The 13,881-nt window shown below is 51.8% G+C and overlaps 1 protein-coding gene and 1 pseudogene across 1 annotated transcript; both read left to right on the top strand.

The window, feature by feature from the left end:
- Positions 1-13,881, top strand: part of LOC127026016 (ribosomal protein S6 kinase alpha-3-like) — a 233,403-nt pseudogene that overhangs the window by 219,443 nt on the left and 79 nt on the right.
- LOC127026004 (ribosomal protein S6 kinase alpha-3-like) lies at positions 12,153-13,881 on the top strand. The gene is given in 2 exon segments (XM_050911127.1): positions 12,153-13,817; positions 13,819-13,881. Coding segments are annotated over 2 exon segments (1,728 nt in total).

Raw genomic sequence — 13,881 nt, 5'->3', positions numbered from 1 at the left:
CCAGTCCCAGGCAAACACCTCACCTACAGTGGCACCTCTGCAAGTGGCACTTCATGTCCATGGTCAGACAGCTGAGCTCTGCCTGGAAAGAGGAAGAACTGCTTGCAACTTGTAAAAAGCACATGAGCACCTTTTCACCAGCTGAGATAACTGAATACTTTTACTCAAATGACAAAGTTTTCTTACCATGCCAAAATGGGAATTTCCAGGAAGTATATTCATCGCAGGAGAAGAAATATTCACCTTCCCTTGTACTTGCATTGCTGAGACTCTGGCCATTATACTCTGTATTTAATCTCCCAAATCTTTCCACTTGTCCTGATGAAACGACCAGGACTAAAGGCATCTTCTCAGCAGACTATCTGGACCTGTGCCCTTTCCATTGCTCTCCTGTTCCACTCTCCCCTTACTCCTTGCTCAGCCAGATCCCTCTCAACCACCCAGGTGCTGCTTTGAGCTTCAGGGAGTTACAAGCCTGCCCTTGTCTCTCAGCAGTCTAATTGACTCTTCAGCCAACTCCTACATTCTGTTTATATCTATCCTTTCCTATCACTCTGTCTAAAACATTTCCAGTGAGGTTACCCCGTGTGGGTGGTGAACCTCACTGGAGGCAGCTTGAATGGAGCACAGAGCTGAGGAGTGTGGTTGGTTGGTTGTTAAATTTTAGCATGCTTTCCTTCTGTTTGGTGGCAATGAAGAGAAAGCCTGCTGTGCCTGTGTGCAGCCAGGTCTCTAAGGAAAGCAGGTGGGAGTTGGTGCAAAAGAGGCTGTAACCTCCAGCTGCAGACTTGGGTGGAGAAGTCTGATGTCAGGAGAAGTGATGCGAGGCCCAGGTGGCCCATGAGAGAAAGGGTGGGGCTGGGGAGGTGAGGAGGAATGTTGTCCAGGCAGTGCCTGACCTCAAGGAGCCTGCTTTTCCTATTTCATTAGGAAATCTTCTGCATCAGTATCAATTGGAAAATGTTGTGAACACTTTTGCTGTGAGTGGAAAAAAGTAAAAAAAGAAAGACTTCAAAGGAGAAGTTCTTTTTTTACTAGCTGTTCATACGATTATGTCTCTTAACTGCACTCCTGAAACCTCTCCACTTAGCTGCCCAGGTCTTGAACACTTGCAGAAAATCATGGGAAGAGACATGGCTTCTTGTGTTTTAACGAGCCCCATGGTGTCTTTGATGCCGAGTCCATGAACCTCAGACACTGAGAGGAAGTTGAAGAAACCTCTCAAGAAGTCAAAGTCAGATGCCAGCTCCAAAGTTTCTTGGAGCCTTAATGGGTCCCGCTGAGGGACATTACTGACAAAGCCTCCCCAGGGGCTGCTTAGAGGAGAAAACAGGAGAAAGTGATGACAAGTAGATAAAGGCGATGTAAAGGAACAGATTCTGAGTAAACTTTCACGTGTTCCTTGAAGGCAAAGGGCCAAGCCCTGACCCCCAGCCCCTGGGAAGGGAGATCCTGTCCCTCACATGTTGCTCAGGGCTCTTCCTGGGGCACTGCAATGCAGGGATGTGCAATGCCAAGTGCAGGACTATGGTACAACGCTTATGGGTCTCTCCTGGGTGGGGCATGTGGGAATGAGGGCCTCGTGCCATAAGGTTAAAGCGTCTCCTCGTAGGCCTTGGCGGTCGAGATAACAGCCACAGCCAAGGGGAGAAAGACCCGGCTCTCTTGGCGGCTTTTAGCCTTGCCTGAGCCCTCGATCAGCATAACCACTGGCTGTCCTATGGTGTCCCACACCTGGGCCTCCTTCCCTGCAAGCTGTAGACATCTGCCTTGCTTCCTCCACCTTGCTCTCATCTGAGCATCTCACTACCCTTACTGACATCTCTCCGTCCTCCCTGGACGTTCCTTCAAACACAAAGCCATGGACTATTCCAGATTTCCTCAGGGTGGCCGATTAGACCACAGCACTGCCCTTGGAGTGACATTTCGTTCTCCTCATATCCAGTCTCAACCTCCCAAGCTGCACTTAGTGGCATTCTTTCCTTCTCATGCTCTTTTCCACTACGAGGAAAAGCTCCATCACCTCTTAAGCCATCCTTCAATCACTCTCAGACTACTTCTGTACTGCCTCCATGCCACTGGGCCAAAGAAGCCCAGGTCCCTCAGTCCCTCTACACAGGTCATGTGCTTGAGGCCCCAACTCCCACCTTGGCAAACTTCCCCTGACACTGTCCAGTTCTCCCCCACTCCTCCCAAATGGGGAGCCGCACACTGGGACACACCCACGTGTACGTGGTGTGCTGCTTTTGGCTGGGATAGACTTCGTTTTCTTCACACCGCCCCATCAGTGAGTAGGCTGGGGGTGCACAAGAAGTTAGCAGAGGAAAAAGAGAAAGTCGTGAATGAATCCCTTATTTTTCTTTACTTGGGTCCATGGCTTTTGCTTTACCTATTAAACTGTCTTTATCTCAACCCATGAGTTTTCTCACTTCTACCCTTCTGATTCTCTCTCCCATCCCACCATGGGGGAGTGAGTGAGCCATCAGCCATCACTTCCATCACAAGCACATGAACAATCCAACTGCTTTCTTTTACCCTATCACTTACTCATCCACCATGGATCTCACATGCACCTGCACAAGCCACAGGCCTCCTCCTGCCCCATCACATCTCCACAGAAATACCACAACACAAGCACCTCCACAACCCACCTCTCCTTTCAGTCCCACTCACATCCTCACAAAACACTCACCTCAAAAGTACCTTCACAAGCCAGGGGCCTGCTTCTGCCCAACCACCTCAGCACTCAGCACTGACATCGCAGGCACCTGCACAAGCCAGGGCTCTGCTCCTGCCCTATCACCTACTCACCCACCAGGGACATCACAAACACCTCCACAAGCCACCTCCAGCTTCCTGCCCTAACTGCTACACAGCCAACACTGACCTCACAAGCACCTGCACAAGCCACCTGCGCACTCCTGCCCTATCACCTCCTGCTCCACCACTGACAACATATGCCGCTGCACAAACCAGGGACTGCCTCCTGCCCTAGCAATGACTTGCCAACACCACATCACTACCAGCTGCACAAGCCAGGGGCCTGCTCCTGCCCTAACACCTGCTCAGCTCCAAGTCACAGCCCAAGCAGCTGCACAACCCAAGGCCTGCTCCTGCCTTAGCACCTACTCACCCACCTAGGACATCACAACAAGCTGCACAACCCACCTGCACGCTCCTGCCCTAACAGCTACCCAGCAAGCATTCACATCACAAGCACCTCTAAAAGCCACCTCTTCAGTCCTTCCCATTCACCGACTTAGGCACCACACACATCACAAGGACCTCGACAAGCCGGGGCCTGCCACTGCCTTAGCACCTCCTCAGCCACCTCTGACATCGCACCTACCTCCAGAAGCCACGACCTTGCTCCTGACACAGCAACTACCGAAGCACTTGCGACACCCAAAGCACCTGCACATCAAAGCTTCCTGCTCCAGCCCTACCACCTACGCAGGCCCATCTCACCTCGCAAGCACAGCAACAAGCCAACTGCCTCCTTCCACCCTATCCCCCACTAACACCAACGGCGTGCTTTAGGCCCAGCCACCAACAAAGCACCATGCACCTGCTTGCTCACTCCTCCCCTACGGCGGCATGCGGAGGACAAAATACAACCAAAGGCTCACGAGTCCACACAAGGACACGGACGGATCACTCAACAATTATGCTCACAGGCAAAACACACTCCACTTGCAGAAAAAACACATCCATTTAATGTCCTACCAAGCAAATCACACTAGCAGAAGGAGAAAGAGAACCAGATCTGAAAAACACACCTTCCCCCCACCCCTCCCTTCTTTCCGCCCTCACCTTTGCTCACCATACCTCCACCTCCTCCCCACAGCGGCCCAGGGCAACGGCGAATGGGGCTTGCACGCACTTCATCCCACATTGGCTCTGACGCTCCTTTCTCCTCAGGGGGAGGGCTCCTCACACTCTTCTCCTGCTCCACCCTGGGATCCCTCTCACGGGGATCAGCCCTCCACGACCTTCTCCATCACCACTCCTTGCCGCGCACTCCAGGCCTCCACCACCTGCTCCAGCGTGCCCTTTCCCACGCACTCACGGCCGCCTTCGGGCCCACACACCGGCTCCACCCTCGCGTCCTCCACGGCCTGCAGGGGAATCTCTCATCCACCATTAACCTCCATGGTCTGCAGGGACACAGCCTGCCCTCTCAGCACGGCCTCCACGGCAATCTCTGCTCCCCCGCGCCTCCTCCCTCTCCTTCTTCACTCACCTCAGGCTCCGCAGGCTTCTTTCTCGCACATCCCACTCCTCTCGTCGCTGCACCTCCCCTTCCTTCTTTTTCCACCACTCTTTCTTTCCCCTTCTGAAATATGCTATCCCAGAGCACCCTCTCCGCTACACAAACCCCTGCCACACAAACCCAACACAACACCTACGACATCACAAGCACCTGTACAAAACACAGGCCTACCCCTACCCTTGCACCTCCTCAGGCACATGTCACAGCACAACCACCTGCACAACCCACCTGCATGCTCCTGCCCTAACACCTATGCAACCACCTCTCCCATCACAAGCACCTGCACAACCCACCTGCAACCTCTTGCCCTATCCACTACTCTGCCACCAATGACAACACAAGCAGCTGCACAGGGCAGGGGCCTGCTCCTAAACTACCATCTCCTTGCCAGCATGGGACATCACAAGCACCTCCTTCAGCCCAAGCCACCTCCTGCCCTAGCACTTCCTCACGCACCTACGACCTCACAAGCACCTGCACAAGCCTGGGGCTGGCCCCTGGCCTCACACCTCCTCAACCACCTGCGACCTCACAAGCACCTGCACAAGCCACGGGCCTCCTCCTGCCCCATCACATCTCCACAGAAATACCACAACACAAGCACCTCCACAACCCACCTCTCCTTTCAGTCCCACTCACATCCTCACAAAACACTCACCTCAAAACCACCTTTGCAAGCCTGCGGCCTGCTTCTGCCCAACCACCTCAGCACTCAGCACTGACATCACAGGCACCTGCACAAGCCAGGGCTCTGCTCCTGCCTTAGCACCTACTCACCCACCAGGGACATCACAAACACCTCCACAAGCCACCTCCAGCTTCCTGCCCTAACTGCTACACAGCCAACACTGACCTCACAAGCACCTGCACAAGCCACCTGCGCACTCCTGCCCTATCACCTCCTGCTCCACCACTGACAACATATGCTGCAGCTCAAACCAGGGGCCTGCTCCTGCCCTAACACCTACTCAACCACCTGTGACACCACAAGCACCTGCACAACCCAGTTACATACTCTTGCCCTATCAACTACTCACTGAGAATGTAAGCAGCTGCACAGGGCAGGGGCCTGCTTCTAAACTACCATCTACTTGGCATCACGGGACATCAAAAGCAGCTGCTCAAGCTTGGGGCCTGCTCCTGCCCTATCACTCACGCACCTAGGGCCTCACAAGCACCTGCACAAGCCAGGTTCCTCCTTCTTCCCTATCACATCTGCAGGGAAATAGGACAACACAAGCACCTGACAATACCAACACACTTCTGGAGATGAATGGGAAAATTCCTGGAGAGCTAACACGAATGGACTTGCCTACAACATGGACAAAACTCCTCGACTAGCTACCTTGGAGGAGTCTGCGGCTGATCCTTTGGAATTCACCTGTCTCCAGATGAAGCCCAAATGCTCCCGGAGATGCCTCAGAGGAGTCCCAGACAGATACAGGGCACGGACCTGACTCCAACACACACAAAACACCTTGGGTAGCTACCTTGCAAAAGTCTGGGATGGCTACCTGCGCAATTCAGCTGTCTCCAGGGGAGGCCAAAACACTCTGGACGTTCCTCGGAGGAGTCCTGAGGAGCTACCGGGCATAGACCTGCCTCCAACACAAAGAAAACTCTTCAGCTAACGGAAGAGGAAAATTGTGCTGCTGCTACCTGGGACTTTAGCTGCCTGTCAAGAAGCTCAAAACACTCCAGCAGATGTATGGGAAAAGTCCTGACGCAAAAACAGGAATGCACCTGCCCCCAACATACACAATGCTCTTTGCGCAGCTACCTTAGAAGATTCTGGGGCTGCTACCTGGGAATTCATTCGTCTCCAACGGAAACCAAAGGACTCCTGGATATTCCTGGGAGCAGTTCCAGAGAGCTACCGGGCATGGACCTGCCTCCAACATGCACCAATCTCTTGGGGGATCTACCCTGGTGGAGTCTGGGGCTGCTGCCCAGGCCTTCAGCTCCCTCCACAGCAGGACAAAACACGTTGGCAGATGCCTGAGAGGAGTCCTGGGGAGCTACAGGGCATGGACGTGCTTCCCATTTCTATCAGCAATCAGTCATAGAGTATCAATCAATAGGGTGGCAGCAGTCAAGAAGAGCAGCAATCAATCGTAGAGCAACAAGCAATCTTTTAGCAATAATCAACAGAACAGCAACAACCAAGTAGGTGTTTGCGATTGCAGGGTACTACAAACTTATCATCCAGCCTTACCCACAAAGACGTGTGACATGCTGAGTAAGTGTGGAGAGTCAGGTCGACTTTGGCACACACACTGCTACCACGGAACTGGGTTTTTCACCTATTTACAAGTATCCGATGCTCTGAAGCTGCCCAAGGTCAGCATGCCCTTGCTACTGGAGGTTCTTGCTCTGTGTAGGCACTAAGGAAGACATTTCTGGTGATAGGCTATTTTAAACTCGTAAAGCACAGCAGACCGTTTATGAGCTGCTGAGAATTAGCTCCCACACAAATCAGGAGCAAGGGCAAAGCCTGTATATTTCAAATGCATTTGAGTTACATGACTCTTCAACATACGCCATGACACCATTTCACTAGACTGAAGGCTGACAGCAGTGTACCACGACACTCCTTTCTGGACACCTCACTCCTGGGCAGAAATCCTAGAGGCTTCCTTTAAGGACAGAAACCCAAAGAGCTAAAAGAAGTTCTTTAAAGTCAGCACAGCAAAGAAAAAGCAAGCAAGCAAACAAAAACGGCAGGGAAACCCCTGAGGCACTCATGAGGAACAAAGGGTCTCCCTTTGGGAGTCCACTACCCCTCACAAAATGGACAAGTGGCTTAAAAAGAGATTCCTGCAAAGAAACGGCACATCGAAGATAACCTTCATAACGCCAGCACAAGTGACCGCCGTGGAAACGGCAGCGCTGACCCTTCTCCTGCTCCTCCTACGAGCTCTTTGCCAGCCACATGAAGATAAAAACCAAGCATGAACGAATCAGATCTGAGAAGAGCCTGGCCCCAAAAAATTAAAAATGATCAGGAAGTCTGTTTGAAATACGGCTTCACGTCCACTATCGTGGATGAGGAACCTTGCCTTAAGCACATGTCATGCCTTGAGATAGGAGCTAAGGACAGTATGAAGTTACCCCCATGAGCAGACGTTCAAAACCAAAGCACCCAGAACACGCAGACAAACCTGCACCGTGTTTTCAGCGATGTTTCAAGTCACGTGATACTCAGTCCACGACTTTACAAAACATCATTAAACTTAATGATAGCAGCCTCCTTGCAGGTTGCTTACTCAAAAGCAAAAACCACAAAGCCACGTACCCTCGGGGAAACCCTTGTCCTTCCGGGTGGCTGCTGTCTTCCCACGGCTCTTCCTCACAGCAGGACAAATGACCGTGAATTTGGCAGTCCACACAAATTACGAAGCACACTTACTCCTCCGACAGTCATTACCTATGGGCCAGAAGTCCTCCCACACCCCAGAACTGCCCATTACTCCTCCAGCAGTCATCTGCTATGGACCGCAAGTCCTCCAGACCTACCTACCTACCTACCTACCTACCCACCCACCTACCGACTTACTGGAAATGAGTTGGACCACAGCAGAAGTGACACTGGCCGAGCCGGTCACACACACCAGACCACAAATGGTAGTTACAAGACAGAAAACACAACATAAACCACCAGAACTGTGAAAAAAAGCCAACCCGAAGCCACAGCATACACAAATCAAAGGCCCCTGTCCAAACCCTAAACAGGCAAACAAGCTAAAAAAGGACTCTCCAAAAAAGCAATCCACCCAGAACACAAGAGAAGCCAAAAATAACATAACCCCAGGAACCCAGGCCCAACAAACCCAGATCCTCTCCAGAACAACAGCACGCTTTAATCCTGACTCACTTAAACTCTGGCATCCCACAACCCTACCACTCTGTAACCCTTGCACACTGTCACCCTAGCATCCCAGAACCCTAGCACACTGTAGCCCGAAGATATCCAAAAAATGAACCCAAACTCCCTGGAGATCTCCGGCTGGGCCTTCAGGTGGCCCCGGCTCTCAGAAGTCACAACTTTGAAATGGGAATGGGACAGCATCCCTCTTCACATCACCTGTCACCCCCGGAAAAAGTGCCTGCCTTAAACACTCCCGGGGAGAAAGGCTGGGGCACTTGGAGACTTTCAACTGGCCCGCCATCACCACGGGGCTTCAGCTCATCATTTCTGTGTCAGAGCCACCAAGCACATCAGCCCGTCCTCCCTGAGACACCCCTTGGGGCAGCCGTACCCAGAGCCAGGTGGCTGCATATGGCCTTTGCTTGATGAGGAGGCGCTTCCTGGGAGCAGGATCTCTCCTGGGGGCACAGGGAAACTCTCGTCAGGCCTGGATGCCTGAGAAACAGCTCTGCGCTGCTCCATCTCTCACCAAAAACCAGGGGCAGAGGAAGGCTGCTTTGCTGGCCTCCAAGACAATCAGCTCACCTGGGATGCTCTGTGGCCAGTGCACACCTTTGCTGTCAGGTGGGTCTCAGCTTCAGCAGCGCTCCTCAAACATCTGTCACCTCCCTGCAGGATGCTCTCCAGTGCACAGCATGTCTCCACTGGCTCCCCCTGGGGACAAAGCTCGAAAAGGAGCAATTTGCTTTTCTTTCCCCCACTCCCAGAGAGCTGCACAAGAGACCTGCCACCCCCAAATCAGCTGTTTGAAAGGGAATCCTGTCAGCTGGCTGGGCCTTCTCTCTTTCTCTCTGGGCCTCTCGCCTGCTCCCCAGCCCTTTTCACTCTTCCTCCGGCTCCAGCCTGGAGGCCATCGCTGTTCTGTCCTTCACCGCCTCCCTCTCCTCACCCGACTCCTCTCTGTGTTTCTCAGCCTCCGGATTGTTTCCCACCCTTCTCTTGCTCTCTGTCCTGCGCTCTGTCCCCTGCCTCTCCCTTTCTCTCTCTCAGCCTTTTCCCCTCTGTGCCTCTGTCCTGCTCCCTGTCCCATTTCTCTGTCACTCCGCTCTCCTGCTGCCTTTTCCGTCTAGCTGTTCTTCCATCCCACTCCCTCACCCTGCCCGTGTCTCTCCCTCTGTCTCTCCTTCCTCCTGCCCTCCTCTGCCCTCTCTGTCCCTCTGTCCTGCTGCTCATCACCATATTCCTGGCTGCCCCCTGCCCCCTTCCCCTCCATCCCCTTCTCCCTGGCCCTGGGCCCGCTCCTCACCAGGGGTTTCCTTTCTCCACTCCCTGACCAGCTCCTGCTTTCTTCCTGCCGTCCCTCTGTCCTGCTCCCGTCCTTCTCCTGCTGCTCTCCGCCCCACCCCACCCCTCTCTGCCCCTCTGTCCCTCTCTCCTCCTCCTCCTCCTCCCTGCTCCACCAAGGCTCTGGGACTGGGACTGGGGCTGCCCCGGGAGGCGGCCATGGGGCCTGTGGAGGAGTGGGGTCCAGCCGGGGGGACGGTGTCCCCGCAGGGTCAGACAGGAGGAAGGAGCGCCCACTGGCATGCCAGGTGCTGTAGTCCTGGGGTATGGGCTGATGGGCGGCCATGTTGGTTCCCAGGGCATGCTGGGAGCTGTAGTTTCCAGCACTCGGCTTCCCAGTGGCCATGTTGTTCCCAGGTAAAGTGGAAGGCACAGTCTCTGCTCCAGCCACGGCCCCGTGCCATTCCCTGCCAGCTTTGTGCGGTTCCTTGTGGGGCTCCTGCCGTGCTCCCACAGGGAAGGTGCCAGGACTGAAAACTCTTGCTGGCCCTCACCTTCCCTTGGCAGCCCTTTCACAGCCCCACCAGCGCTGGGGCTCGGGGCTTGCTTAGCAACATAACGCTCCCCTCATTCTCTCAGTCTTGCCAGAGCTTCCCATTTCTATCAGCAATCAGTGATCGAGTGTTGTGGAAGGTGGCAAAGCAGAGCTACAGGACCATGCAGACCACACCCGAACGAGACCTAAACAGCATGTGGCAATAATGGCATAAGGCTGTTAGGCTGTAATAGCACAGGAATGTATAGAAATTAGAGAGGCTGTTAATATGTTTTGTAGGGCTTTAAGGACTTTGTTTAGCTGCTTAAAAGTAGTCCTTCATGATAAAGCAGGACTCATAACTTGCTGAATGCTGTTGCTTAACGTTCACCTATAATCTGATGGCAGGAGTAAGAGATTTGGAAAGCCCCAGAGCCAGTTTGGCCCAGGAAAAGGAGACATAGTAACAAGTAGCCTAAAACACAGCAGGAAGAACCAGCCGAGAGACGAGAAAAAGCACCCAACGAGAGAGAAGACGACCCCAGACTTGATCTTACCATTGGGCCAGACTATGGTGTGAGGGGTGGGAATTTAGATTGTAAGGGCATAATTGCCCAGGGATTGTGGTGTTCTGGTTCCCTCTCCAGAGACAGCCAGCTTGAGCTGTCTGAATTTGGGCACCATAGATAGAGTAAATTAGGCTTTTATTTTGAAGGCCTTGATTAGAGAGTCTGCTTTGGGGAACCTTGGCTGGAGCCTGAGGGAAGAAGCAGCGCCCGAGGGTGAGTGTGTATGTGTGAGGAGTCGAAAGGGGCACCCGTCGGCTCACTGGAGTCGCCCAGCTGCGAAGGGACGCCGGTCCTAGCAGTTAAAGTCTCGGGTGGTGTGTGTGCAACTCCTTGATTGGTGTGTGAATGCTCGGGCAGCGGCTTCCCCCTTAACAGTTTGGCACCCCAGATGGGACCCTAGGTCACTCTCGGAACCTCTTGGATCCAAACCTCTGACTGGCAGCACAGGGTGAGTTCACCTGAGGATTTTGGACACGGGACGCACCGAATCGCTCGAGTGGTGAGTGTTAAATCCCCTAAATCTAAATTCAATATAGGGAAAAGGACAGAATTCGGGGGGGGTTCAAGTCCCGCCCGAGGTGCGTAGCCTGATCAGCATAAATCGCACACGAGTTTGTACGCAGTCTGATCAACAGAAGACGTCTGATTAAAAGGGGGGTTCGAGTCCTGCCCAGATTAGAGAGCTGTTAAGAGATTTTAAAGGGGGGGGTTGAGTCCCACCCGGATTAAATCATGAGTAATGTAACTGGAGTAGAGAGGGAGACGCCCTTAGTAGAGATATTACAAAACTGGGAAAAAATCTGTGGTGCAAATTCACTACTGAAGGAGGACGCAGTAGTTCTATGTCAACAATGGTGGCCATTCATCACCCGCCATGGAGATATTGAAGATCAGTGGCCACCACAAGGGAGTTTTGACCAACATCGACTGACCTTTGTGCGAGACCAACTTCAGTACCGGTTCCCGGGACACATGGATTATTGGTATGTGTGGGATGAATGGGTGCGGGAGAGACAACATCCAGGGAGGCAAAAGGGGCTGAGGGAAAAACTAACCTGTAAAGTAACTTTGGCCGTAGGTAAGGCTACAGCCCCGAACGACGACCAGACAAGGCCCTCCCCGACTCCTGCCCCACCTTACAGTCCCTGTACCGACCTCCCCCCAGACCTTCCTGTCACAAGGGTGGGACTTTACCCCATGGTTTCGAATGTTTTGACTAATCTGGCTGCTTTACGGCCAGGGGGTGACTATGCATGCCCCACATCAAAGGTTTATACTAATCCATTGTGGAACCCAAATGATTTAGCCTTATGGGGGTGTACAATGCCAAGATTAAGGGAGGATGCAGAAACACGGGCGCAGTTACTGTCAAATCTCTGCACGGGACACAATCCTAACCGGGGGGACACCCAAATCTTATTCCGAGAATCATTCTGCCCAGATGAAAGAGAGAAGGTATTAACTAAGGATGCGGAATTAGCACGACAGGTGGGAGGAGGGAGAAATCCGTGGCCGACAGTAAATCCAAACGGGAACTATAATATGGCCGGAGACAAAGCCCATTGCCAAACAGCCCTAAAAAATTTAATAGAGGCAATTGGAGCATGTGGAGAACGTAGGGTGATGTTCGCAGAAGACGATGTTAAATTTTACCTGGCAGAATTAGCACTTGCTTTAGACCATGTACATAGTGGTGGAATAATATACTGGGACCTAAAACCAGAAAACATCCTTCTTGATGAGGAAGGACATATCCAATTAGCAGATTTTGGCTTAAGTGAGGTGTCAATTGATCATGAAAAAAAAGCCTTCTCTTTCTGTGGAACAGTGGAATATATGGCGCCAGAAGTCATTAAGAGCGGAGGCCTTACACGGAGCGCAGACTGGTGGTCTTTTGGTGTTGTAATGTTTGAAATGCTCACTGGTACTCTGCCTTTCCAAGGGAAAGACAGAAAAGAAACCATGACACTGATTCTCGAGGCCAGACTTGGAATGCCCCAGTTCTTGAGCCCGGAAGCAGAGAGTCTTCTGCGAATGCTCTTCAAAAGAAACCCAGCAAACAGATTAGGAGCAGACCTAGATGGAGTTGAAGAAATTAAGAGGCATGCATTTTTTTCCAAAATAGATTGGGATAAATTGTACAGGAGAGAAATTGATCCCCCTTTTAAACCTGCAACTGGCAGACCTGAAGATATGTTTTATTTTGACCCTGAGTTTACAGCAAAAACTCCAGAAGATTTTCCTGGTCTCCCACCTAGTGCTAATGCGCATCAACTTGTTCGGGGATTTAGCTCTGTAGCTATTGCATCAAATGACGAAAGCCAGGCAGTGCAGACAGTTGGAGTGCATTCAGTTGTCCAGCAGTTGCACAGGTACAGCATTCATTTTACTGATAGATACGAAGTGAAGGAAGATATCAGAGTTGGGTCTTACTCTGTCTATAAGAGATGTATTCATAAAGCTTTAAACATGGAATATGCTGTAAAGATTATAGACAAGAGTAAAAGAGATCCAAGAAAGGAGATTGAAATCCTACTGCGCTATGGCCACCATCCAAATATTATTACCCTAAAAGATGTGCATGATTATGGAAAATACGCATACATAGTAACAGAACTTACAAAAGGAGGGCAACTGCTGGATAAAATTCATAGACAAGTTTTTTTCTCGGAACGAGAAGCTAGTGCCGTTCTGTTCACAATAACAAGAACGGTTGAGTACCTCCATGCACAAGGGGTTGTTCATGGAGAGCTGAAGCCTAGCAATATTCTTTATGTTGATGAATCTGGTAATCCAGAATCCATTCGACTTTGTGAATTTGGCCTTGCAAAACAACTACGAGTAGAAAATGGCCTTCTGAGGAGTCCATGTTACACAGCAAGTTTTGCTGCACCAGAGGTTTTACAGGGGCAAGGTTACGATGCTGCATGGGACATATGGAGCCTTGGTGTTCTACTTTATACCATGCTTGCTGGCTACCCTCCTTTTGTAACTGGTCCTGATGATACCCCAGAGGAGATTTTGGCCCGAATAGGTAGCGGGAAGTTGTCTCTCAGCGGTGGTTATTGGAATACCGTTTCAGATACAGCTAAGGACCTTCTTTCAAAAATGCTTCATGTTAACCCACATCAAAGACTGACTGCAGCCCAAGTCCTTAGTCACCCCTGGATGGTTCACTGTGACCAGTTGCCTCAATACCAGCTAAACAGGCAGGATGCTCCCCATGTAGTGAAGGGTGCAAGAGCAGCAGCTTACTCTGCTTTGACTCGTAATCAGTCACCAGTTTTGGGAGCCAGTCGGCCATTCTCCTCTTGCTCAGAGCATTATTTTTCATAAGGAATGGGTTTTTTAA

The sequence above is a fragment of the Gymnogyps californianus genome, chromosome 26 (assembly GCF_018139145.2).
Source record: "Gymnogyps californianus isolate 813 chromosome 26, ASM1813914v2, whole genome shotgun sequence".
Taxonomy (NCBI): Eukaryota; Metazoa; Chordata; class Aves; order Accipitriformes; family Cathartidae; genus Gymnogyps; species Gymnogyps californianus.
Note: the sequence above shows the minus strand (reverse complement) of the source record. Positions and strands in the feature narration are given on the sequence as shown.